General features: G+C 35.8%; 1 protein-coding gene across 2 annotated transcripts; it reads left to right on the forward strand.

Moving 5' to 3' along the window:
* Positions 1 to 229: 229 nt before the first annotated feature.
* On the forward strand, positions 230 to 25,925 carry LOC147387832 (serine/threonine-protein kinase 12-like). Of its 2 annotated transcripts, none has more exons than XM_086419999.1 (12): positions 230 to 899; positions 4,160 to 4,234; positions 7,810 to 7,905; positions 10,419 to 10,504; positions 10,635 to 10,671; positions 18,986 to 19,065; positions 20,921 to 20,983; positions 21,095 to 21,213; positions 22,751 to 22,836; positions 23,897 to 24,018; positions 24,716 to 24,827; positions 25,389 to 25,925. In XM_086419999.1, exons 1-12 carry the CDS (start codon positions 579 to 581, stop codon positions 25,485 to 25,487), a joined length of 1,296 nt encoding a protein of 431 aa, XP_086276125.1. In that variant the 5' UTR covers positions 230 to 578; the 3' UTR covers positions 25,488 to 25,925. The 2 variants fall into 2 exon arrangements, with proteins under 2 accessions (XP_086276125.1, XP_086276124.1); XM_086419998.1 differs by having other exon boundaries at positions 233 to 899; positions 10,635 to 10,755.
* The last annotated feature ends 923 nt before the right edge of the window (positions 25,926 to 26,848 follow it).

Here is a 26,848-nt window from a genome sequence, read left to right on the forward strand (position 1 = left end):
TTGGGAATTTTCTCAAGAATTAGCTCACAGCTTGGCATGGTGTTAGTAAAAGTTGGTGTGGCAATGGAAGTTCTCTTATTTAAGGCAGCTTAACGTGTTCCATGCGGTTTGATTCTGAGGTTGGCAGAGATTTATACATTCAATTTAGGGAAATAAGTATAATATTTGATATTAATGAAGGAGGAAATTCGAAAAACTTTTTATTTTAAAATTCCTTCTTTTTAAAAATTTCAAATTGCAGAAAGGGACGAAATGCTTCTGAAGGAATCTTCTTATTTTCTCATTCGAATCGACTTCTTTTTATTTTCATTCCTTTTTTTCTCTAATCTCTCAGCATTTTCTGATCTCCAAAGGTCCCATAAACCCTAAAAAATCCCTAAAATTCTGGCAGTTTTTGAGATTTTTTACACCTGTCTTTCTCTTTTAACCTGCCAAATTTAGCGAGAATGTCCAAATTAAGATTTACAGAATCCAATTTTCAAGAAAAGTAGGGTTTAAGGTGTGAAATTCCGAGATTTGAGGTAATCGAAGATTGAAGATTAGGATTCAATCTTGTTGAATTCAAGTTTATTTTCAAAATGCAATCAAAAGCTCCTCCGAGGTTTCTTTTGGGGAAGCAATCATCGCGTGAACCTGATCGTGAAGATGGATCGAAAGTTTTTGATGAAGTTGAAGATTCAGAAGCAATTAATCCCTCTTTTCGGCTCATGTATCTTGCAATGGAAGGTGATCTTGAAGGGATCAGTGAGCTTTTGAATTCAGGAGCGAATGTGAATTTCAAAGACAGTGATGGTAGGACGCCTCTGCATATCGCTGCTTGTCAGGGTTCTACTGATGTTGTTGGATTGCTGCTTCAAAGAGGTGCTGAGGTTGATCCGGAAGATCAATGGGGTAGTACGGTATGTTCAATTCATTGTTTTTATTTTATTTGATGGATCATTTCTTGTTCCTGATTTTTGGTTGAATTTCATTTTCATTTTTCGCAAAAAAATTAAATTCTGATAGAATTCCTGCCAAGAAACATGCTTATGAACTGAAACAGATGATTACTTTATCCACTTATTAGATTTCTTTGTAACCTCTTATTTCTTGGAAAAATAGCATTTTAGTCTGGAAGTATGAATCATCGTTTTAGAAGTAGTCCGAGACTGAGATGATCTGCCCAAGTCAATCCCCATATTGTTCGTTAACTAGTGGAATTTCCTATGTGAATTGTCCTTCAAATTTACTCATCCAAGATCCAATAACTGTATAAAGTTTTGAAATGATGTTATCCCATTCTCCATATTGTTGGAATGAAGCATAGATAGTTTTGGAATGATGTTATGTATTTCTGAATTATTATTATTATTTTTTGATGAGTAACTGCAAATTATATTGAAAGTGGTCGAGGTGACCAGCAAAAAAGATACAAGAGACTTATCAAAGAGGATACACGAGACACTTTACAAGAAACACCCGAGAGACCCTAATGATTGGGAGATAAACAAATACTTCATCTATAACTAGTGCAAAAAATATAGATTCAGAGCTCATCACTAATGTAAACCAATTGTAGCAAACCATATCTTGGTCTTATTTGATATAATTCTGAGGGAAAATTGCCAAAAAAGAGTAATTTTTTTAAATTAATTATTGAAAAAGTATTAATTTTAAAAAAATTACCAAAAACAATATAACACGCTGAACTGTTCAATGTGTTTTCAATTTGAGTATGGAAAGGGTGAGGCTAGCCTAATTAACTTAGTAAGATTTGAAAACTTACTAAGGGTCTTTAAGCTCACCTTGTAGCATCAAAACATGATCCGATGCCTCAGGGATGTAGAGGACAAAATTCTATGAACTTTCAAAAAAAAAAAAAAAAAATTTTTACAAAATATTTTTTAGTGTTACATTTTAATTTTAAATTTGGGAGTTCGGTTCAGAAGTCAGTAGCCGTCCATTTTAAAACCTTCGATCAAGCTCAAGAATCATTATTTTTTTGGATCTTACAAAATTGTAAGGAAAGTGTTTCTTTTACAATGCTCATAATCTCAGCCAAAGGCACTTAGAATACGTAGGAGAGCACAACATGCTGGATGGTTCAGCAATTTCAAAAAATGCCAGACAGTCCAGCGCGTTAAACCGGTTTTTGTAATTTGTTAAAAAATAATACTTTTTGAGTAATTAATTATTTTTTTAACTCTTTTTTAGTAATTTTCCCTAATCCTTTTGGTTGCCAAATCCTAACCTAGTAATTGGGACATAGTGTAGATGATAATCATTTTCTCCCAACTTCCCAATAGAAAAAGATGATTTTACATTCGAATACAAGTTGAATATGGATTGGGCATAAAAGAAAATGGCTATAGTTCACATGCATGGTTTTTTCCCCTGTGAGAGAGGTGGTTTGTTGTTGACGTAACGTCATGACCAAGGCTCAAAATCTTGTTTCCCTTGGAATGTATTGGTAGAGAGATGTCTCAGTTTTTTAACACTTCGAGATGAAACAGACACATAATCGAAACATTCAATAGTTTTGGAGAGAGGTGGTTTGTTGATATAAGCTCATGTCCAAGGCTCAAAATCTTGTTTCGTTCTTGTTTTTTTGTTTTTTTGTTTTTGTACCTTTTCATGGTCACCTCAAACGTGTTTCGTTTCAATAAAGATCTTTGATTGATAAAAAAAAAAAACAAAACTTGTTTCGTCTCAGAATGTATTGGCTACGAGATGTCTCGTTTTTTAACATTACGAGATGAAACAGACACATAATCGAAACATTCAATAGTTTAGGTTTCATTGAATTGGTTATGGAGTTTTGAGGTCAATTCTTCTTCTTCTTATTCAGACTCTCATATGCTTGTCTTCTCTCTTTTGCCTCTGTTTTTTTTTTTTCTTTCTTTTTGGTGAGATCTCTATGTTTTTAAACTTATGACTTGCCCTTGACCTCGGTCTTCTCTTAAATACTTAGGTGACTTAGCAAGCCCCTCCACCTTTAGGTAAAAATTAGAGAACCCTTGTGTTTTCAAACTGATGAAATGCCCTTGACCTGGGCTTAAACCCACTCAATTGGTTTGACCCATTGCAAAACAACTTTGAAGTCGTGGGTTCAACTTTCAAGGCCAGTTTACCCATAAAAAAAAGACATGCCCTTGACCTCAATCTCCTCCGAAAGACCCATTTGAAAATGTTGATTAATGTATTGGTATCATTTCGGTTTTTTAGATAACTGAAACATTGAATCAAGATAATATTTTCAATCATGCTCATGACTAAGATAAGTAGTATTGGAGGGTGAGATTAGTCGTTATGTCTAATTTTATCCTCCAAAACTAAAATCTAAGGTTTGCTTAGGGCTGAAATTGTGCACTTCACTGCAATAGTGATTTGCACTGAAATATATGAAAGAATTGTTGGTTAAATTTCAAGTTGGGCCATGTGGAAATGGAAATATTTCGGTGTATTCATGATATGTCAAAATTTAATACTATGGCTATGATGCTTCCCTTAATCTACCAGAATCCTTTTCTTCCCCTCCAAACCTTACTAGTCACTGCCTAAAACTTAGTGCATAACATTGTTTTCTTCGAGTAACACGTAAGCCATCTTGCAAGTTGCATCTATGGTCATTTACGTGGGCATGTTAAAAATAATTCAAATAAAATCTATTTTTTACTCAAGGAAATCACATATTGAAGCTTATTTATTGGTAACAAGGATGAGACAATTATACGTGCAAAATGCTTGTTCCATGTATTACAAATTTGAAAACATAATCGTTATAAAATATCGTTTCTTTTCCAAAGACTTTTGAAGCTTCCTATTTTACTTATTATTCATTTTGGGAAATGTTTCGACCAAGGTATACAATCGTATCTTGAGGAAAAGTTTTGGTCAAGAGAACAACCGAAACGGTCTTGATTGAAACATCCTGACACAATCTGAAACATTATTAAAACGTTCAATGTTTTGGGATCAATGCTTCGTTCTGGTCTCAGTCGAGACCAAAATGGAACGAAACTTTAGCCCATGGGAACTTACAACATTGAAACATGTTATTTGAAATGATTGTGGATCGTGCTCTCTTGTTATGTGCTTGATGGTCATGTTTGTTACTGTTATCTAAAAGAATAAATCATTTGAAATTACTTTTTTAATTTTGTTAGTGTTGCTTAAACAGCCTTTTGCGGATGCAATACATTACAAAAACCACGATGTGATCAAAATTTTGGAGAAGCATGGTGCGAAGCCTTTGGTATGTCTTATGCATTGTATCATTTTGTAGATTTTATGTTTCAGATTAGTTCTGCATTTGTTTTACAGATCCATGACCTTGGTTTCTTGGCTTGTTGTCCTAGAATAGTCAAAGCATTGCCCACCACTTCACCTTGTTATGGACAAACAAGTGCTTGCATAATATAAGGGTCACTCTTATCTTTCTATTTGAGGAGAAAGCCTTTCCTTATATTGTTAAATGATTTAATGGATAAGGGTTATATTTGCACTTTTTTTCCTACCATGTTGTTCTCTCTTCTTCCGTTACAAGGCAAAGACTGGCAGGACCTTAGAGCTTTGTTTTAGAAGGAAACAATCAGATACAATCATCACTGTCTTTTTTTATTTTATTTTAATAATCAATTTCTTGTAACAATAGTAAGTAGCAACTCTATTTGAAAATGAAATTTTCTTCATAGTTCATGCAAACATTTGTGTAGTAGGGGCAGCTGTTGAATGTCATGTACAACCAATTAATTCTTATTTATTTGGATTACATGATTTGAAGAAAATTAGGGTGTGTTTGGAAGGGGGAGTGAGGGAGTTTTGAATTCTTGACAGTTGGCAATTGAGTAAGAACGGACTTAGGTATTTTGAACCAAGAATTGAATGGTTATTTTCTGGAAGAAAATGCCATATGCTTCCCAACACTCACACAGAAGTTGCAGGCAAGTTGGGAGTTGCTACTCAAAACCCCCTCAACTCTTTGCAAACACCCTTATCTTACTTTCATGAATTAAGGAAAGTAGTGAAATTTTTGTCTACTATTTGAATCTTATAAAACTATGTATTGACTGAATAAAATTAATTTCTGGTTGCTTTGGAATGCCTTGTCTTTGAGGCACCCAGTTAGCCACATACATCGCCTAGCGCATTACGGCTTTGATTACACTGTTTTCTTTTTCTGTCACTTGTGATAAATAGTCTTACTACTTGAGACCATGGTGGTAGGAGAAGAGAAAATTAGGGAAGGGGTGGTGAGTTTTTACAAAGATCTTTACAAGGAAAAGGAACCCTTGAGACCGAGGCCGGACAATCTAGACTTTAATTCTTTGAATCAAGAGGATAGGGAGTGGTTGGAAAGACAAATAGGGGAGGAGGAGGTTAGATCAGTTCTTTTTTCAATGAGTGGGGATAAGTCTCCGGGTCCGGACGGTTTTAATATGGAGTTCTTCAAACATTGTTGGGACATCGTCTCGAGAGATCTCATGGAAGTCATCAAGGAATTGCAAGAGAGGAATCGACTGGATTATGGTCTTAATAGCACATTCGTGGCCTTGATCCCTAAGAGAGCCGGGGCAGATAAGCTAGGAGACTTCAGACCCATTAGTTTGGTGGGATCGGTGTATAAGATCATATCCAAAGTGTTAGCGATGCGGTTGAAAATAGTCCTCCCAAGTCTTATAGGGGATGAGCAAGGAGCTTTTATCAAGGGAAGACAAATTTTAGATGGCGTTTTGATGGCCAATGAGTGTCTAGATTCCAGGATCAAAAATAAGGAAAAGGGGTTGATAGGAAAAATTGATTTACAGAAGGCTTATGACCATGTGAGCTGGGAGTTCTTAGAATATATGATGGGAAGGATGGGTTTTGGGTTGAGGTGGATAAGTTGGATTATGAAATGTGTTACAACGGTTTCGTACTAGATTCTTGTCAACGGGAGCCCAACTGGTTTTTTTAGAGGGTCAAGAGGTTTGAGACAAGGGGATCCGTTATCTCCGTTTTTGTTTCTTATTGTTGCTGAAGCTTTAGGGAGGTTGTTTAGAAGAGCGGTTGATTTAGGTAAGCTCTCGGGGTTCAGGGTGAATGAAGGACCATTGATCTCTCACCTTCAATTTGCCGATGATACCTTAGTGTTTTTGGAACATTCTAGGGACCAAGTGAGGGTGCTCCGTGTGTTGCTGTGTTGTTTCGAGGCTATGTCAGGATTACATACTAACTTGCAAAAAAGCAAACTGTTCGGAGTAGGGGAGGTAGAAGATATTCATTTGCTGGCCACTACTCTTGGTTGTGAGTATGATACCTTGCCCACTACCTACTTGGGCTTACCGTTGGGAGCACCTTACAATAGTTCTAAAATTTGGGATGATGTGATTGAGAGGTTGGAAAGAAGGTTGAGTACGTGGAAGGCTAATTATTTGTCGAAAGGAGGGAAAGTGACCTTGATAAAAAGCACCTTAATGAGTATTCCAGTTTACTTTCTTTCTCTATTCACACTCCCGAGGTCCGTCGAAGTTAGATTGGAAAGGCTCATGAGGAACTTTCTTTGGAATGATAAGAATGGTAAGAAGAAGTATCATTTGGTTAGATGGAAGACGATTTGCATGCCTAAGAAGAAAGGGGGTTTGGGCATTAGGGGTCTTAGATTAACCAACAAAGCGCTTCTAGGTAAGTGGCTTTGGAGGTTTGGTGAGGAGAGGGGTAGTCTGTGGAGGAAGGTGATTAAAGCTAAATATGGGGACAGAAGTCTAGGTTGGTACAGCGGCGAGTCTAAAGTCTCGTATGGGTGTAGTGTTTGGAAAGGGATTTTGAAAGTTAGCAAGGATTTTGAGCAAGGGATTAGATTCAAAGCAGGCATGGGGGACAGAATCAGATTTTGGGAAGATAATTGGTGTGGCTCTTTGTCTCTGGCGACTCAATTCCCATCCTTATACACTTGTTCTATTAAGAAGAACCATTCAATTCAGCAGTGTTTGGTTCACAACGAGTCCGGTCCTACTTGGGATTTGGGGTTCAGAAGAAATTTTAATGATTGGGAGCTAACTGAGGTTACATCTTTCCTTGATCTCCTGCATACATGTCACCTCAATGAAAGCGATCAGGATAGGTGGGAATGGACTAAAGCGAAGGATTCGAGATTCTCCGTAAAGTCATTCTATAACCAGCTCACTCCTCTTGTTGAGCGGGCCATCCCAGGTTCTATTATTTGGTCAAGGTCAGTGCCCTCAAAAATCTCCTTCTTTGTTTGGTTGGCTTCCCTTAGTAGAATTCTTACGATGGATAACTTAATTGTTCGGGGTTGGATCACTCCCAACTGTTGCCCCCTTTGCTTGTTGGAAGGAGAATCGGTTGACCATATTTTAATTCATTGCTCATTTTCCTATCAAATTTGGTCATATTTCCTTGGTTTATTTCGTATTAATTGGGTTCTTCCTCGTAAGTTTTCTTCCTTGTTGGATGAATGGACCAGTAAAGTCTTCCACACCAGAAAACGTTACCTGTGGAATATGCTTCCTTCGGCTATTGCTTGGGGGATTTGGATTGAAAGAAATAACAGGGTGTTTAACAACAAGATCAGAAGCTCTCATGCATGTTTTTTAGAGATCTTGGGTTTATTATACCTATGGTCTAAGCAAAACATAGAGTTTGCAGGGACTTCTTTTGATGATTTTATTTTTAGATGGGACTCGTTATGTAATTAGTGTTTTTGTTTTTTCTTTCCTTGTTGTTCTTTTGAGGCTCTCTCGGCCTCCTTGTTCTCGGTTCTCCTCTTTGCAATATATTATACTTATCAAAAAAAAAAAATAAATAGTCTTACTACTGTTACTACTTCAGATGGCTCCTATGCATGTCCAAAATGACCGTGAGATCCCAGAGTATGAGATCAATCCTAACGAGCTTGATTTTACTAATAGCGTCGACATAACTAAGGTAACCTTGCTATCTTTTTCTCTTTATTTCAGGGATTTCTGATTTTATCTCTGGATGATTTGTTTAAAAAATGATAGAACTAATACTTTGCCTAATGCCTATGATGCGAAACCCACACACTGACAATTTGTGTTTCAGGTATATTTTCTATTTGTAGAACATGTTCTAATAGTACTCCATCTTAACCTTATTTTATTTACCTGTGCCTTTTGATCGATTCCCTCACATGCTTTGTATGGAGCATCAACCTGAAAAACAGTGAATGCAACCTGGAGTTGCTTATCCATCCAGTCATCAAGTTAACTAATTACTTTTCGTTGTCATTTTGCTGTGCTGGATTTATTTTCACATAAAGTTGTATTAATAAATGTTAACCAACCAACTACTCCAAAAGAACGATCTATTGGAGAAGGGGGGACAACTATGAATATAAGAGGGTCACGGGACTTAACTGGGGTACACACCCGAGAGTGGAGGAAAATATACACTCAACAATAAATAGGCGAGGGGAGTTTCAACTTGCCAATCAATGGAGTAATATGATGAGTGTATCGAACATTTGGTGGAGGACATGAAATGACCTAAAAAATGAAGTCGTCTAAAAAATAAGTGGTATTGAGATCATTTTTCTTGTACTAGGGGGAGGAGCATGTGTGGTTCATGTGAGGTTCTAGTAATGCTCAAGGTATCTCTTTTTAAATAATTTTCAAGTAAAAGAAAGAAACACTAAATATTTATGGATTTATAAATGAGAAAGGAATACTAAATGAGTAGCTTAAAACATAGTAGTTGGGATGATAGATCAACTTATTAAGCTTTAGTAGGCAATTTGAATAAATTCAATATAATGTTCAGATAGATTGTTACTAATGGTTGTCATTAAATGATCTCGGTGAGAGCTTTCAAATGCCATTCAGTTGTTCTTCAAACGGATTATCGACTAAACTTATGAGCTTTCGAGAAATTAGGGAGAAAAGAATTCAATAAAATGATTCTTTTTGTTTTTCAGTAGAGAAAAATTAAGAAGTATTACACTATTTCTATCTTATTCTAGTTAGTGATAGCAGAATTAGAAAACTATTTTACCGTTGAAATATGGTATGATACACATGGGTTTAATGTAATTTTAACTGCAGCTACCTAGACCTTGGATGTCATATTTACATGTAGAAATGATACGAAAAGTACGATTTAAATTTTCTCTATTGGGGATTGTTTCATGATAGAAGATATTTAAATAGGAAGGGTATTTTTGCTAAAGGAATAATGAAAAAAAGTTATAGTATTTTATAGGTTTAGCCTGCATATGTTCATGTAGAGTTGGGGCTTAAGCCTTGACTTCGCCCTACACATCAAGCCTCTAAGTTTAAGCCTTGATTTGGTAAGACATGCCTCGAGGCCAAAACTTGTGTCATGCTTCAAGGCAGAACCTAACGCACCACAAGGTGGAAGTTTGTAAACAATGTTAGAAGTAAATTTGAAGTATTAATAAAATATTATTTACATTGGGATAGATGTGAATAAAGGTGGGGCAATTGTGAGGAACAATGGGGCAAAATTGAGAATGTGAGGAAACCCTTTGGGAAAATGGGAATATGCTAAAAACTTTTGGGGGAAATGAAGGTTTCCCTTCAATTATGATGCAATTCATCATTATTAGAGACTTTTCTCTACTATTTGGTGCCGGCTACATGAGTCTTTGGTTTTCTATTAAAAAGTCAAAAAGGAAAAAAATGAACAACTTACAAATTTAGGGAAAACTATGGCGTTTGAACCTACTTCGACTCTATTTGAGAAACACCATGCCAGTCAGATTTGCATTCCCTAAATTCAATCCTCTGATTAGTTGGCAGATGTTCTTACGAAAGGGGTTACGTTACCAAGGCTATATTGGGTTATTTACTGTCCAAGTTGGGCATGATTGATATATATGCACCAACTTGAGGGGGAATGCACGCAAATATATTAATATATGTTTTTTCTCTTTTTTTATTATGTAATTGATAGATAAGGGTATTTTAGTCAGTTCACTTTATTAATAACAAATTAATATATAAGTGAGATCCTGGGAGGTATTGAACCCAATGATCTCTCCTTTTCTTTTCTCTTCTCTTCTTTTCTATTTTTCTCTCCTCTCTTCTCTATTCCCTTCGATTATTTTATGAAAACTACAATGTACGCACTTTTGATCCTTATTTTGGTGTTTTTTTTCCTTAAAAAGGTTTTATTAGTAATAGCAATCACAAGAACATCTGGGGCCAGATATTTTACTGTTGTTCAACACCATGTAGAGTATATTTTGGGTGGAAAGAAGTCCTTGGTCTTGACTTAAATTTTTTGAGTTAATCTTGTATTTTTAGAGCTGTTTGTGTATCTGGTTATTATCTATTGCAAGTTTATTTACAGAAAATTTAAACTATCACACTTTCATTTATCTGTGCCTCACTTTCCCAAAAAAGAGAAGGAAGAAAGAAGATTATTAGTATATGTCTTATTTCATTTTAATATTACAGGGAACATTCCGTACTGCGTTATGGCGTGGAATTCAAGTTGCTGTAAAAAAGATTGGGGAGGATGTGTTCACTGATGAGGATAAATTGTGGGTTGGTCTTATACTAGTAATGGGTTCTGAGATTTATTTTCCCTATTATTTGGTACGGCTTTATGTTCTTTATTTTGATAGATATTTCTATTAGCTTTGACATTGTGGTCCTTGCTTAATTTTGCAGAAGGGCTTTTAGAGATGAGCTTCAATTGCTTCAGAAGGTACGACATCCAAATGTGGTCCAGTTTTTGGGGGCTGTAACTCAAAGTAGTCCAATGATGATTGTGACTGAATATCTACCAAAGGTTGTTCCTAGCATTTAGTTAATAGTGTTTTTCTTTTCATTTTTTGAAAAAGTTTGGCAAGTGAGCTGGGATCAAACATGTGACTTTATGGTTTCTGTCTAGAACATCAACCAATAAAGCCTTGCATTTGTTCTAGTATTGTGTTTGAATCAATGTTTTCAGACGTTGAGGTGTAAGGCAAGGCGCTCGGCTGGCCATTGCCTCGAGGCATAGGCCTCAAGTCGTAAAGCATAAGCTTGACATGTATTATATTTTTAATTAAGTAATATAATATTTAAAATAACTAATCCATTTCATATTTCTAAATTTCAAACCACAAAATCAACTTTCAACTTTTAATCCATTACCATCAATAATATAAAATATGATTATTTTATATTTTAGCAAAATAGAAATATTTTGTATTTGAATAATTGAAACTGTCTACAAGAATAAATATTTTATACTTATTGAAAAATACGACTAAATATTATTTTTTTCAATAACTTCATCTGTATCATACTAAATACTACAAAAAAATTATTTGTAAATCAACTCATTGTATGATTTTCTTTTTATATATTTCTATTTTGTATTTTAATTCATTTATAATTATTCCAATTATATTGCATACTAGCAATAACAAAGAAATATGAGTAAGAAATTTTTTATTTAATCTTATGATTTTCTTTTTATATATTTCTATTTTGTATTTTAATTCATTTATAATTATTCCAATTATATTGCATACTAGCAATAACAAAGAAATATGAGTAAGAAATTTTTTATTTAATCTTAGATGTCAAAAAAGAAAGAATGAAGTAAATTAGAAGGAAAAGAATAAGAAGAAGAAGAGAGGAAGACATGCATTAGTTAAAAAAAGAAAAGTTAATGTGAGACGTATGTCTTGACCAAAAGGTGTATGCCTCACATAGAGGTGTATGCCTCACATAGAGGCATATGCCTTTTAGGTGCCTCATGGGTTGAGGCATAAGCCTTTGCTTTTTTATGTTTCAACCTTATGCTTCAGGGTGTTTTTATTGAGCCTCATCCCGATGTGTAAGCCTCACACGCCTCTAAAAGCACTGGTTTGAATTACTTTTACTAGGATCACACTTAATGTGAGGACTATTATACAAACTTTCTATTGGCTATTTTTGACTCTTGGATATTCCTTCAGTTTTTATTTGTTGGCTAATGCCTATTGTTCTTTATGTAAACAATGTTTTGTTACCTTTTGCTTTTAATACCTTTATAATTCTTTGAGTAGAACTTGTTCTCCTATCCAAGTATAGCTGCAGTCACCTATTTGATAGATGATGCTCTCACGTTCCTGTATACCGTAAACTCATAATATGAGATTAAAATCATGGTTCAAAGTTTCTTTCTGTTTTGGTAGAACATTCTGGCTTTGGCCAAGACTTGAATGAAACATTGAATGTTTTGGATTGTCTCAGATTATTTTGGAATGTCTCAGGATATTTGGTTGAGACTGTGCTAGTTTTTCATCTGACTGAAACATTGCCTCAGACGAGATTTTAAACTTTGTTAGAATTTCTTCTAGGATAAGTAGAGGTAACCCAAATAGCCTTGCTCCTGAAATGGCTGCATTTTTGTAAAATCCAGCAGGCAGATATTTCTTGTGATTTGTCTTAGGTATCTGTCGATAAATTGACAAATGCCACAACGACTGATGGTAGTTGATTTCCAAATTCATCTGATTTCTGGATAAGAGAAAGTAGGTTCAAATTCAACTTTTCTTCATGAACTATCCATGAACCTTAGTTTTGTCAAGCACTTGGACTAAATAAAGGGTTGCATTTTCATTGTGCCACTGTGAACACTCAAATACTGTTTCTGATTGATTGAATATAAAATGAAATTAATGGAAGCTGTTTGCAAACAAATATTCAAACTAAAAATTCTTTTGTAATTTTTTTGTAAGTTTAAATTGAATACTAATCACAATTACAATTCCAGTTAAAGTAGTGCATGACAATTGTTGGTGTTGGACAAAATTATCTTACAGAATTTGCTCATATTTGTGTTTCACGCAATGCTAATTATTGTATTCTTATTATGGAGATTTTACGGGGAAAGTTAACTAGGTTAGGAACCTTGCAGCCAATATTACGGTTAGGTCATTGCTTCCCAACTTGGTCTGGGATTGGGTTTTGATCAGCACATCTCCATCAGTGGTCATTGGTTCTGAAGGAATCTGTAGGAGAATCAGGAAATCTGATCTCAGAGAATCAGGAAAATAGGATATTCTTCTTGATTATTCTTGATCACTCTTGACTTTCTAGAATATTCTTGTAATCTTCTACACTAGGATAATTGGTTTATTATTCTAGATTATTCTTGAATTTCTATATTATTCTTGTAATAGGATAGTTGGTCTATAAATACCACTATTGGTGCATTTGTAATGATAATCCAAGAATTCTCAATAAATTCAGTTCTTCTACATGGTATCAGAGCACTAGGTTCTGATCTAGGGATTACCTATGGCGGGCCAAAATCCGTGGAAGACGGCTTTGACTGGTGCGACCAACAAGGACTCAGCGGCATCAGGGGAAAGCACCGCAAGTTCGAATCTGAACTCCTCCATCTCATTCAGTGGTTCGGAAGGGTCCACGAATTTGTTCCAATTGAATATCCACCGTCTAAATGGAAAAAACTACACGGAATGGTCACAAATCGTTCGTTTGATTTTGGAAGGCAAGGGGAAGCTTGGATATTTGACAGGAGAAGTGACAAAACCTGCAGATGTAGATTCGACTCTCAAGACTTGGAAATCAGAAAATTCTTTAATTATTGCGTGGTTGGTGAACTCAATGGAACCCGCAATTGGCAAGCCCTTCATGTTCCTGCCGACGGCCAAAGATGTTTGGGAAGCAGTCCGGGATACGTATTCCGATCTAGAAAATTCTTCGCAGATTTTTGGTCTAAAATCCAAACTTTGGCACACGAAATAGGGTGACCGAGATGTAACCTCCTACTACAACGAGTTGATGACATTGTGGCAGGAGTTAGACCTCTGTTATGATGATGTCTGGGAGTGCGTGAATGATAGTGTCCGGTTCATGAAACGAAAGGAGAATGATCGTATATTTATGTTCTTGGTAGGACTTAACAAAGAGTTAGACGAGGTGCGGGGCAGAATTTTAGGGAAAACTCCTCTGCCAACAATTCGTGAGGCTTTCTCATATGTTCAGAGAGAAGAAGTACGGCAGAGTGTGATGCTTAACAACAAATTGGTTCCTAGTACTACTAACTCGGAAGTAGAAAGTTCTGCCCTTGTAAGTCGGGGTTTTCAGGAGGAGGTGAAGAAGGATGGTAAGCGTTCTGAACGGCCGTGGTGTGATCACTGCAAACGTCCGTGGCACACACGGGAAACTTGCTAGAAAATTCATGGCAAGCCTCAAAACTGGAAGAAGTCTGGTGGAGAGGGGCGTGCACTTCAGGCTAGTGTCTCGGATCAAGAGTAGCAGTCTTTTTCAAGTTCGTTTCCTTTCACCAAGGAGCAGATAGAACAACTGTACAAGTTTCTCGAGTCTCAGAAAAATCCTTCTTGTTCTTTGGCTAAAAAAGGTAATTACCTGAAAATAGCTCTCATTGGTGTCAACCCTGATCGCACTTGGATCATCGATTCAAGTGTAACCGATTATATAACAGGGTTGTCAAATCTTTTTTCTTCGTATAATCCTTGTGCAGGTAATCAGAAAATTAAGATTGTAGATGGCTCTCTTTCAGCCATTGCAGGAAAAGGTTCTATTATAGTATCTCAATCACTCACTCTTCACGATGTTCTTCACGTTCTCAAACTTTCCTGTAATATTTTGTCTGTCAGTAAGCTAGCCTGTGATCAAAACTGTCAAACTAATTTTTTCCCAACTCATTGTGTGTTCCAGGATTTGACCTCGGGGAGGATGATTAGTAGTGCTAAACAGAGTGGAGGATTCTACTTTCTTGATGATGGATCTGAATTGAGGCGACAATCTTAACAAATAAGTTCCTGCTTTGAATCTATTTTTGTTTCCAATAATAATATTATGTTATGGCATTTAAGATTACGTCATCCAAATTTCAAATATTTAAAACATTTGTTTCCTAAGTTGTTTGGCAATAAAGATCCATCTATGTTTCATTGTGAAATATGTGAATTTGCAAAACACCACCGTACATCTTTTCCTTCATAACCATATAAACCATCAAAACCTTTCACTATTATTCACAGTGATGTTTGGGGTCCTAATAAGTTAAGTACACGTTCTAACAAGAGATGGTTCATCACATTTACGAATGATCATACTCGACTCTGCTGGGTGTATTTATTGAAAGAAAAATCAAAGTCCGAAAGCGTTTTTTAAAATTTTTACAATATGGTACAGACTCAATTTCAAACTAACATACAAGTTTTCAGGAGTGATAATGGGAAAGAGTATTTTAACATGATCTTGGGAAATTTTTTTTCTTGAAAAAGGAATAATTCATCACAGTTCTTGCATCGATACACCCCAACAGAATGGTGTTGCAGAAAGAAAAATAAACATCTGTTGGAGGTGGCTTGCACGTTACTTTTTGCAACTAAAGTTCCCAAGTATCTGTGGGGAGAGGCTGTTTTAACTGCTGCGTACTTAATAAACAGAATGCCCTTCAAAGTTTTACAATTTCGAACTCCTTTCCAAGTTTTCACATATTGTTTTCCAACTGTTAGACTTTCTGCTGATTTACCTCTAAAAATATTTGGTTGTATAGTTTTTGTTCATGAACATCGAAAAATTGGAAAACTTGAGCCCAGAGTTATAAAATGTGTCTTCATTGGTTACTCCCCAACTCAGAAAGGCTATAAATGTTTTGACCCGATATCGAAAAAATGTTTTGTTACAATGGATGTTAGATTTTTTGAAAAACAACAATATTTTAAGGATATTTATCTTCAGGGGGAGATTTTAAGGAAGATTCATTTAACTCGAGCCATGTTCTTCTCTCAGATGATGTGTTTCTCTCGCAAGAGTCTGAGTCTAGTATCTTTGCACCTATAGTAAATGGTCAAGATTCGTTCCTTGAAACTCCTCCTATTATGAGTGATGTTTCCCCTGAGTCTAGGCCTACATTTGAAAAACAATCTAAAAATCAGAATTCTGAACAACAATTTTTGGAAATTGAAAATAAGGAACAGCCTACTATAATGTCACAACATGATAATAGATTCAAGGAAGGTGACCGAACTTGGAAATGGATTGTTTACTTGAAAAAGAATCATAAGAAAAAGAAAGACGAATTGACTCTACAACACAGCCATGATTCTGAACCAAGGACGAATCAACAATCTGAGTCTGTTACAGGTAATTATCTTTCTCTTCCCAACAATCAGTCTAAGCCTTCTGATTTAGACATTTCTATAGCTCTTCGTAAAGGGGTTAGATCTTATACTTGTCATCCACTGTCTAAATTTGTGTCATACTCAAAATTGTCTTCATCTCTTGCTGCTTTTACCTCTCAATTGTCCAGTGTAGAAATTCCTAACAGTGTATAGGAGGCTCTAAAGGTTCCAAAGTGGAAGGAAGCAGTACTTGAAGAGATGAGAACTTTTGAGAAGAACAATACTTGGAGTGTTGAGGCATTGCCATCTGGGAAGACCACTGTGGGTTGTAAATGGGTCGTAAATGGGTCTTCACTGTGAAGTGCAACTCTGATGGTTCAGTGGAAAGATACAAGGCTAGGTTGGTGGCAAAGGGATTCACCCAGACATATGGCATTCATTATTCTGAGACTTTTGCTCCTATTGCAAAATTAAACACGGTGAGAGTACTTTTATCTATTGCTGCTAATCTGGACTAGCCCTTGCAACAACTAGATGCGAAGAATGCCTTCCTCAATGGTGACTTGGAGGAAGAACTGTACATGGATAGTCCGTCGGGCTTTGAGGAGAAGTTTGGCTCAAGAGTATGCAAACTAAAAAAGTCCCTGTATGGTCTCAAACAGTCTCCAAGGGCTTGGTTTGAGAAGTTCACACAGTCTGTCAGAAAACAATGATATTTTCAATGACAAGCTGATCATACCTTGTTTTTCAAGTTCTCTCATGAAGGAAAGGTTGCTGTCTAATAGTTTATGTTGATGATATTATTCTCACAGGTGATGATGTGATCGAAATAAAGAGACTGAAGAAGAGCCTTTCATTAGAATTCGAGATTAAGGATTTGGGAGCACTAAGATATTTCCTTGGCATAGAAGTTGCTTGTTCAAGGAAAGGAATCGTTGTCTCTCAACGAAAGTATATTCTTGATCTTTTGAAGGAAACCAGGTTGAGTGGTTGCAGACTGCCTGAGACTCCCATGAATCCCAATGTAAAACTTTGGGAAGAGGGAAGTGTTCCTGTTTATACTGGTAGATACCAGAGATTGGTTGGAAAACTAATCTATTTATCTCATATTCGACCGGATATTGCCTTTTCTGTCAGTGTTGTTAGTCAATTTATGCACGCACTTTATGAAGAACATCTCGAGGCGGTCTACCGAATTTTGAGATATTTAAAGTCTACTCCTGGAAAATGTCTATTTTTTAAAAAGACAAATCAAAGGAGTGTTGAGATATTTACTGATGCAGATTGGGCAGGTTCGGTGAATGACAGGAGATCTAATTCAGGATATTGTACCTTTGTGTGGGGAAACTTGGTTACCTGGCGAAACAAGAAGCAAAATGTTGTTGCCAGAAGTAGCGCAGAGGATGAGTTTAGAGCAATGGCTCAAGGGATCTGTGAGGTATTCTGGATATACAGAATCCTCAAAGAACTCAAGATGACTGTGAAACTTCCTCTGAAGCTGTACTGTGACAGCAAGGCTGCAATAAGTATTCCTCACAATCTTGTCCAGCATGATAGGACGAAGCACATTGAGATTGATCGACATTTCATTAAGGAAAAAATTGAAGTTGGAACTGTTTGCTTGCCGTTTGTGCCTTCTAGTCAGCAAACAGCCGACATCTTGACTAAGGGGCTTGCTAGACGTAACTTTGAACATCTGACAAGCAAGTTGGGCATGATTGACATCTATGCACCAACTTGAGGGGGAGTGTAGGAGAATCAGGAAATCTGATCTCATAGAATCAAGAAAATAGGATATTCTTCTTGATTATTCTTGATCACTCTTGACTTTCTAGAATATTCCTGTAATCTTCTACACTAGAATAGTTGGTTTATTATTCTAGATTATTCTTGAATTTCTAGATTATTCTTGTAATAGGATAGTTGGTCTATAAATACCACTATTGGGGCATTTGTAATGATAATCCAAGAATTCTCAATAAATTCAGTTTTTCTACATAATCTTAAGTGGTGCTAAGTTGGAAGACTACATATTTATTTAATTGGGTGTGTATGATTAATGAACCATAAGATGGGACTGGATCTTTTAGGTACTCTAGCAATAGAACTGGATCTTGATGTCTAAAGTGGTGATGCAGTTCCAGAAAGTTCTATATCTGATGCTTATGAATTAAACTAAAGGAAATAATTTACGAGAAGAATAAGAAAAGTGGTATTTTGTGGAGCATAGTTTTGCAATAGTGAGAAACATGTTCATAGAATAGGCCTAAGAGAGATGAATATGCTGAGATGGACAAGGGGAAGACTAGCAAGGGAAAATTGGAAATGAGCACATCAAAGTGAAGCTTTGAGCTGGCAGAATAGGGATTAAATAAAGGGAGATGGCAGAATAGGTATTAAATAAAGGGAAGTGATGGAAGTCAATCAAGGTGGTTTGGCTGAGACTAATGATATGGCATTGGTGAGGGATACTTTTGTGGCGGTTGAAGTTCTAAAAGAGTGAGAAGAATGCTGAAAATGGCATGAATTTTGGTTGTTAGAAATGATCTAAAACTACATGCTGTAACAGAAAATAGAAATCTCCCTAGAATTGAATGGTGGAATGGGATTCATGTTGCTGATCTCAAGTAGCTGAGGCAAGGAATCATGATGATGAAGGGCTCTATTAGCATACACTTTGTGCTACTTCTTTGCAGGCTTTAGTCTTGCTTTCCTTTATGTTAAAGAAATACATTATTTTGTTGAGATAGTTATTTGAATTGTTAGTAAATGATATTATACTATGATGAATTTCTCTATGTGACGATTTACACCATTCACATACAAACTCTCATGGTTGGAGTTTGGAAAGGAGAGTTTCTTGGATGTAACTTTATTTTATTTTACTTGTAAGCCTTATGCTTGGTATTGCTTGTGTTACAGGGTGATCTTTGCGCATTCTTGAAAAGAAAAGGAGCATTGAAGCCAACAACAGCAGTGAGATTTGCCCTTGACATTGCAAGGTACATTTGATGGGTTCATATGTTGGATGTTTCTGTTGGCTTATGACCATGCACAGTCAAGAAGTAAGAACGGATCTTGTAGCTTATGATACTTTAAGGGAAAATTTTGGGGGCCTTCTCTAATGGTGGGGCCTTAGGCAACTGCCTAAGTTGCCTTATGCTTGAGCTGGCTCTGGTCAAGAAGCATGGGGACATGGTTTCCGTAGGCTGAGACTGATAAATTTTGCTCTTTTAGGAAAATGGTTGTGGAGATTTGGCTCAGATCATAATAGTTTGTGGAGGAGAATCATTAAAGTTTTATTTGGCAAGAATGATTTCAGTTAAGAAAGTGGGGTGGTTTGCTCTTCATATGGTTGCGAGATTAGGAAAGGTGTCCTCAAAGTTCTCCTGGAATTTCAAAAGGAAACTACCTTTAGGGTGGAGAGTAGTGTTAGAGTTCAGTTCTGGGAAGATCTGGTGCGGTTGTTTGACCTCATGGAGAAATACCATAGGCTGTTTGCATTGTCTCATGGGAGAGGCTTGTTGATTAGTAGTTTCTTAGTGAGGTTGGTTCGGATGTTTCTTGGGATTTTAGGTTTAGAAGTGCATTTAATGATTGAGGGATATTGGTTATACCCTAGCCTCTCTAATAGTCTAGCCATAGTAACCATTCGCCCCAGGACGGAAGATTGATGGATGTGGGATGTCAATAGGGACAAGATTTTTTCGATCAGGTCTTCTATCATTCCCTAGCTCAAGCATTTGCCTTGTCGTTCCCTTCTGTAGCTGTGTTGGGTCCTAAAGTTCCCTTAAAATCTCCTTTATTTGGTTGGCTATGTTTAATAGGGTTTCATCACCCTGAACTTTTATTCTTGTTGTGAAACTGAGAGGGAGTCTATAAATCATGTTCTCATCCATTGTAAGTTAGCTCATGAAATTTAGTACCATTTCCTATCTTTTAGTTCTTTCTTAGGTCTTTGTATTCTATGTTTAAGGTGGTATTCTGTTGACTATGCTTTTCTACTACCACGAGGATTTTATAGGGCTTAAGCCACTTCCTGTTTTTTTGGGGGATCTCAAAAGAAAGGAGTTGTCGTTTCTTTGAGGGTCATGTGCACTCACTTCAAAAGATTATTATTTCAATTTTGCATATGCTTTTCTTTTGGTGGAAAATCTTCAAGGAATTTAGGAGTTTATTTTTTGAAGACCTCTTGGGGAGGTAGGATCAGGTTGTGGCATTAGAGTTGAGTAGTATCTAGGCATGTGTGTTTGGTCTTGTTTTTGGATGTTTTGCTTGTGCCGTTCTTATAGTTGGATGATCGTCTCAACCTCCCTCTTTTTATTAGTGAATTATATTTTACTTACATAAAAGTAGAAAAATTCTAGCATGGATTTAAATAATAAAATATATAGAAATAAATTTGAATACTTAAAGTGTATTACCAGAAAGCTAAATAGAATCAGTGACAAATGAAGTAATTGTTTTATTATTTAAGGTAACTATGAACTCTGATATTAGACACAAAGAGTCTATTTGGTGAAGAAGAAATTTTGAGGTGTAGGGGGTAATTTATAAGGAATAAAATGACCTTCCAATCGTTGCTTAATTAAAAGGTCATCAGAAGAGACATTCAGTATTGCATTATCGGTTGTTGTGCTCGAGTAGTTGAGATAATATATCTAGAGATTATGGCTGGCTTTTGATGGCCTAACATAGAAAAAGTATATTTAGGTTCCACACACTTTAGATGCTATAGTGTGTATGGTCCATTATGTTGAAACTTGAAGACCATTTGCCTACCAGAACCATTTGATGGTGTAGATTGCTAGACATGAGATATTTTCCCTTATTGCGATGATTTCATTTATTTTGCAGGGGAATGAATTACTTGCATGAGAATAAGCCCGAAGCTATAATACACCGTGATCTTGAGCCTTCGTAAGTGTTCTTGCTCAACTTTGTTTTTTGAAACTTCTTACATTAAGATTCAATTTGTATGCTGGTTTCTTGTTGAATTTTTTCTTACTTCGCTTACGGGTAAGATAACAGAAATATACTGCGGGATGATACTGGGCATCTGAAAGTTGCAGATTTTGGAGTCAGTAAGCTGATGAAAGTTGCAAATACAGTCAAAGAGGAAGTGCCAATTTCATGTATAGAAACTTCTTGTAAGTTTACTGTTTTCTACAGCAACTGTCTTTCATCTTCCTTGATCTTTAATTACTAGAACTCTTTACACGAAGCTGCTAATTTTTTGTAAAAACACTACTAAAACAAGTTGAAACTGCACTACCAGTTGACAAGCTAATTACTATAACTCTTTATTTGAGGTCACTAATTTTTGTAAAAACACTATGAAAACAAGTTGAGACTGCAGTAAAGAGTTGACAAGCCGAAAGAAATATTTGTTGGGTTTGCAAGAGCTAATTAGTGATTGGACATGATTTCTACAGCTGTCTTTAACTCAATTTCTTCTGGTGGGGATACATAAAATTCAGGTTGTTCGATTAGAAATATCATTAGCTTTCTAAAGCATGGCATTTCAAATCATGCACGGAGTTTGTTTAATCCTTAATTTTTGTTATTTTATCTTTTTGATACATTTTTTATTAAAGATAAAGCGAGGTCAGGTGAGATGACCAACCAAGCAAGTCAAAGTACAAAGAAACTATCCAGCCTGTAAACAACAAACCCTCTCCCAATTTGCTACAAAATCATCAAACACAACCACTCTAAACTCAACAAAACTCAACAAACACTTTTGATCAGAAGAAAACAAAACCTAAAACAGAGATGATGAGGGAGAGTCAGCAGACCATTTTTTGTTACACTGCAGAGTCGCTTCTCAAGGGGGGGGGGGACATTTCTTTAGTTTGTTTGGTAAAAACCTCTACGCATCAACATGTCTATCGTCAGAATTCTTCCTAATACTGACGTCCAAGTAAAGAAAGCAATCTTAGAATGTATTCTTGGCCCCCAAACAGCTACAGATGGGAAGGAAGGAACCTCTCACTGTACAACGAGTGATAAAAAGAGCTAACTGGGAACAAACCACCCTTGCTTACCCTCCATTCCGAGCATCCTCTGTTCTCTCTGTCTCAATAGGCATGCTTGATCATGTAATGGCTCTCCTACCTTTAACTGATGTCCTTGTACTACTGTTTTCCATTGAATGCATTACTTTTCCATTCATATCCATATTTCTCATTTGAAGCTCTATGAGAGGTGCTCTATTCTGTGACAAAGATACCTTGCCATTCCTCATGTTGCCTTCCTAACCTTGGGAGAGGTGCTTGTTTTCTTTACAGAAATTCAGCACTTGTACTTTTAAGCAGAATCTTTTGAAGGCATATGGATTAGTCTGATAATATGTTGCATTCTCCCGTAGTCATTACCTATTTCCCCCCGTAAATTAAAGGTAAGATTTTTCATTGGGAGCTGGAAGAAAATCATAGTTTTTGGTTGATATCTTACCACGTTGGTTACTTAACAGAATAATCTTGCTACTTTTCTAATCTAATTAGACAAAAAGGGTGGAATAAGGGAAATGTCAGCCATCTAAAACAAATCGAATTTGCTCTTATCAAAAATGGATGTGATGTTCTAAACAAACATTTTAATTGTCAAGTTATTTCTGCTATCTGTTTTTTTTTTCCCTTTAGTTGAATATCCAGGTATCACTGAAATATTATTTCTTGTGAATAGGTCGTTACGTGGCCCCTGAAGTTTATAGACATGGAGAATTTGATGTGAAAGTGGATGTTTTTTCATTTGCTTTAATTCTACAGGAGGTAAAGCTTTTTTTCTTCTTCATGGGTTATTTATATTTTAGAAATATTTTGCTGATATCCTCATTAGCTCATGGAAGTTCTTGAGATTTTATTCAACTTATCTCCTTTATGGTTTGTATATTTTGCTATCTTTGTATATAACGATAAATCAAGGGGGTGTAGATTAATGTGAATTCCTGTGGTTATCAACATAGTGTGCATGTCCCTATTCACATTCTAGATTTGAGCAAATGTTGGTACTTACACCTATTTCTTGTTTGCATATCTAGGTTATTATCAATTTAAGTACATTTGTGTTTGTGTGTCTTACATCCTAATTAGTCTGGTATGCTTTGTTTTTAGTGTTGATTGGTATGGAATTAAATGAATGATGCATTTTTGTTAAGTTAAGAAGGGATATGCTCCCCAACGAATGTAAACTTCAAAATGTATAATGATACATTAAGAATGCTTATACTGCCACATCAACTTCTTTTTGTAACACACCAATCAAGGTTAAATGGCTTTCTAGGGATGTAAATACCCTTTTTTTACCCCATTCCTTCTTTCTTTTGGCCATCCATGATTCATTTTAAATTGGACAAGCCCTATGTCCTGCTCATAATTTTCAATAACAGCAAGATTCCCCATGTCTTTTCACAACAAATAGTAGTGGACCCAAACCCTTGAAGCTCCTGCATTACGCAGGAGTATGGAAATGTAGTATTTCATGGGCTTCATATCTATGACTGGATTCCATCTTAATTTGTTATTTTCAGTCATTGGTGGTAACTTTAGTTTTAATATCCATACAAGTTCTTACAAATTATAGGGGTACAAAAATAGTACAATATTTCATGGGCTTCATTTCTGTAACTCAAGTTACAGTAGTAAAGAACTTCTAAGATCTTATCCAAAACTGTTGGAGGCTGGATTCTATCATATTTTCTTCTATATTGTTGTGTTATGTTTTACCATTTGTTGTGAAACATAAAAAAAGTTGGTGTTGCAATATAAGTTATGTCTTAATTGTTCATCTTTTTTCCCAGTTTAAAGTTACATGTTTTATGTTGTACTTCAGATGATTGAAGGCTGCCCTCCATTTTCTATAAAAAAAGATAATGAAGTTCCCAAAGCATATGAGGCAAAGCAACGCCCACCATTCAAAGCTTCAGCGAAGCTTTACTCGCATGGTTTAAGAGAGTAAGCCCTTGATTTAGCAAGGATTTTCCTTTTCGTGACATAACAAAGCAAAGACAGAAAAAGGAACAATGATGGAAGAAAATACCACAAGTGAAAACTCTGTCATTATCCTTTTATTTGTATTTGAAGCAATTTTTGATTTTCAACTCTTGTTTCTGGGTCACTAAATGCTATTTTTAGTTAGGTTAAATCTACACTGTTTCGTACTCCCATCAGTGGGGCCACATAGGATCATGTCAAACAGTCAACCCTACAAAGTCATCTTTTGTTTTTCCCAATTTAATTGCAAAGATAGTGATTTAATCATGAAATTTGCAAAATTGTGTCTTGTTGAAGAAGTCATGATTAAATCGGTGAAGGTAAAATTCATGGTTTAATCGTCACTTTTTCAACAAGTTGGAGAATTTGGTGACTATGTGGCATGGACTACTCACTATGATGTTGAATTGTCCAACATGATCTCCTTGTGGGTCCATGCACTGGGTGTAAACAGTGTATATTTAGTCTAAATCATTTATATAATATTCATACCATCTCACCAACTGCTAATCCAAGTGGGCCTTGTTTTCATGTTTGAAGACCCTTTATTACTTCATTCTTTTTGGGTGTTGAAGTCATTGACTTCATTCCATTGTTGGATAAAACACGGTGATGTTTTCATTTATGGAATAACCTTGCTCTTATGTTTTGCTTACAGGTTGATTGAGGAATGCTGGAATGATAAGCCAGCCATGAGACCAACATTCAGACAAATTATTGAAAGGCTGGATGCAATCGATAAACATCTCGCTGGCAATAGGAGTTGGAAGGTCTATTCAACTTGGTCTAATGTTTAATATGTGTATACCTCTTCCCAATTGATTTTACATCAACCTCTAGGACTAATTTTTCTTAAATTATTCAACGTTGTCTTCAAGGAGAAAGAATCGTGAGGTTGAAGATGAGGCTAAAGTTTTTTTTTAGTCTAGAGGTTGAAGTGGACGTGTTTTTTTTTGGAAGAAAAATCAAAGAATTTTGGAAAGAGTTTGGAGTGGGGAGGGCATTTCGGTTATTTTTTGATAGTCTTGTATTGAAGATCACAGTCGTGGGGGCAAGAAGGGGGGGGGGGTATGCCATCAGTTTGTAAACCCTAGGGTATGCCAAGTTGGTACTAGGTCATGTTGTATGAAATATCAGAGGTGTCAATATGATTAAAGGGTGAAATTAGTTTTTAACCTTATGGTATAGTTGTTCTTAGGCCTATGATGTTATTCTTCTCTATATATTATGAAAGATGTTCATAGATTGATAGCAAACTCATGTCTTTGGTGACATCACACATCCCCGTATGATGGCTAACATTTGTTATTTTTCTTTTTCATTATTTACAGGATAGAACAGTAAAATGTTTCCACAACTTGGAGGCCTTTTGGAGGAAAGATCACTCTAGCCCAAGTACCCGTTCATCACGTCTTTCAACAAAAAGATAAATAGCAGGACAGTTCTAATTTATTCTTTCCTGACGGAGTGTAGCATGAAGTGTCTGCCCGTAGTTATTGCTCAATCAACTAGTCCTCTCTCTTCACCTCATTAATGGTCCAAATGCATTTCTTCCTTAGGTGCTGCTGCTACCTTGCATTTGTGAGATGAGAACTGCAATTCCTAGACACACATGTTATTGGCATGAGAATATGTAAAGCATGATCCATACATTTATGGATTTATCTTGTGGAGGTTCTAGTATTGAATGATGTTAATTGTTTGGGTTTGAACTGGATTAGATTGGGTCAGTCCTTAATTGATTTGAAGACAGTTGGATTGGATATGAATCTGATTCGGTTGTCAAAACTTTGATCCAAATCTGATCCCATAATAATTTGACTATAAACTACATAATCAGTCTATAGATTTTGTTCTTTGATTCCTAACCATTGTTCAAACTTTCATGCTGTTTCTGTATGTTGTGGCGGAATTGAAATGAACCATTCATTCATTCTGAAACATTGAATGTTTCAATGTTTCTTCTGGAACAAGACTTGTGAAAAATTTGGTAGTAGAAAATTGCCAATATCCAATTTAGAAAAAAATTAATTATTTTACAATTTATTTTCAAAATTTTACTGGTATTGTAATTAAATTATCTTTCTATACCTTTTTGGTAAGATTCTCCATACAGAAATAGTGTTGGATCATTGTCACCCTGACAAAAACCGAGATCAACAATAATTTTTTGGAATTTTATAACGTTAAGCTTTGTCAGTTTGTTTGAGATGACACATTTGAGGGAAAATATTAGGGAGAAGAAGGCTTCATTTTAAACCTCTTCACAATTTATCATTAATGTTAAATAATGAAGTTATAATCATAGTTGAAGCAATAAAAGTATAGTAAACATATACATCCGGAACTCGATAATAAACATTGATCACTAAACGAGCTTTATTATATCTTTTAAGTGTGATTTGATTTTTTTTATCATAATAAAGGAGATCGACAATTCAACTTCCGTAGCTTGGTTTCAATGAAGAAAATAAGATGTATTTTTGTTGGATTTAGTCTCATAATAGATACTTAATGTTGATAAAATTCTAGTCTAATCAAGCTGAATGTGTGGTATCGATCCACTCACCATGCTATTTGGAGGACATCTTCTATGATTAAGATGACATTGATTGTCAAGTTGTCTCATATCAACAATATCATCTGAGAATGTATCTCTTGTATTATCAACCTAATTGGACTAGGGAAAGGTCATCAAGAGCCTTGTCACAAAATTTTGTGATTTTGTTTTGGACAATTTGGTAAATTGGCTGAATAGGGTAGTTGCCCATTAATCAACAATCAATGACTC

Source organism: Akebia trifoliata, chromosome 13 (genome assembly GCF_017979445.1).
Source record: "Akebia trifoliata isolate Shusen 1 chromosome 13, ASM1797944v1, whole genome shotgun sequence".
NCBI lineage: Eukaryota > Viridiplantae > Streptophyta > Magnoliopsida > Ranunculales > Lardizabalaceae > Akebia > Akebia trifoliata.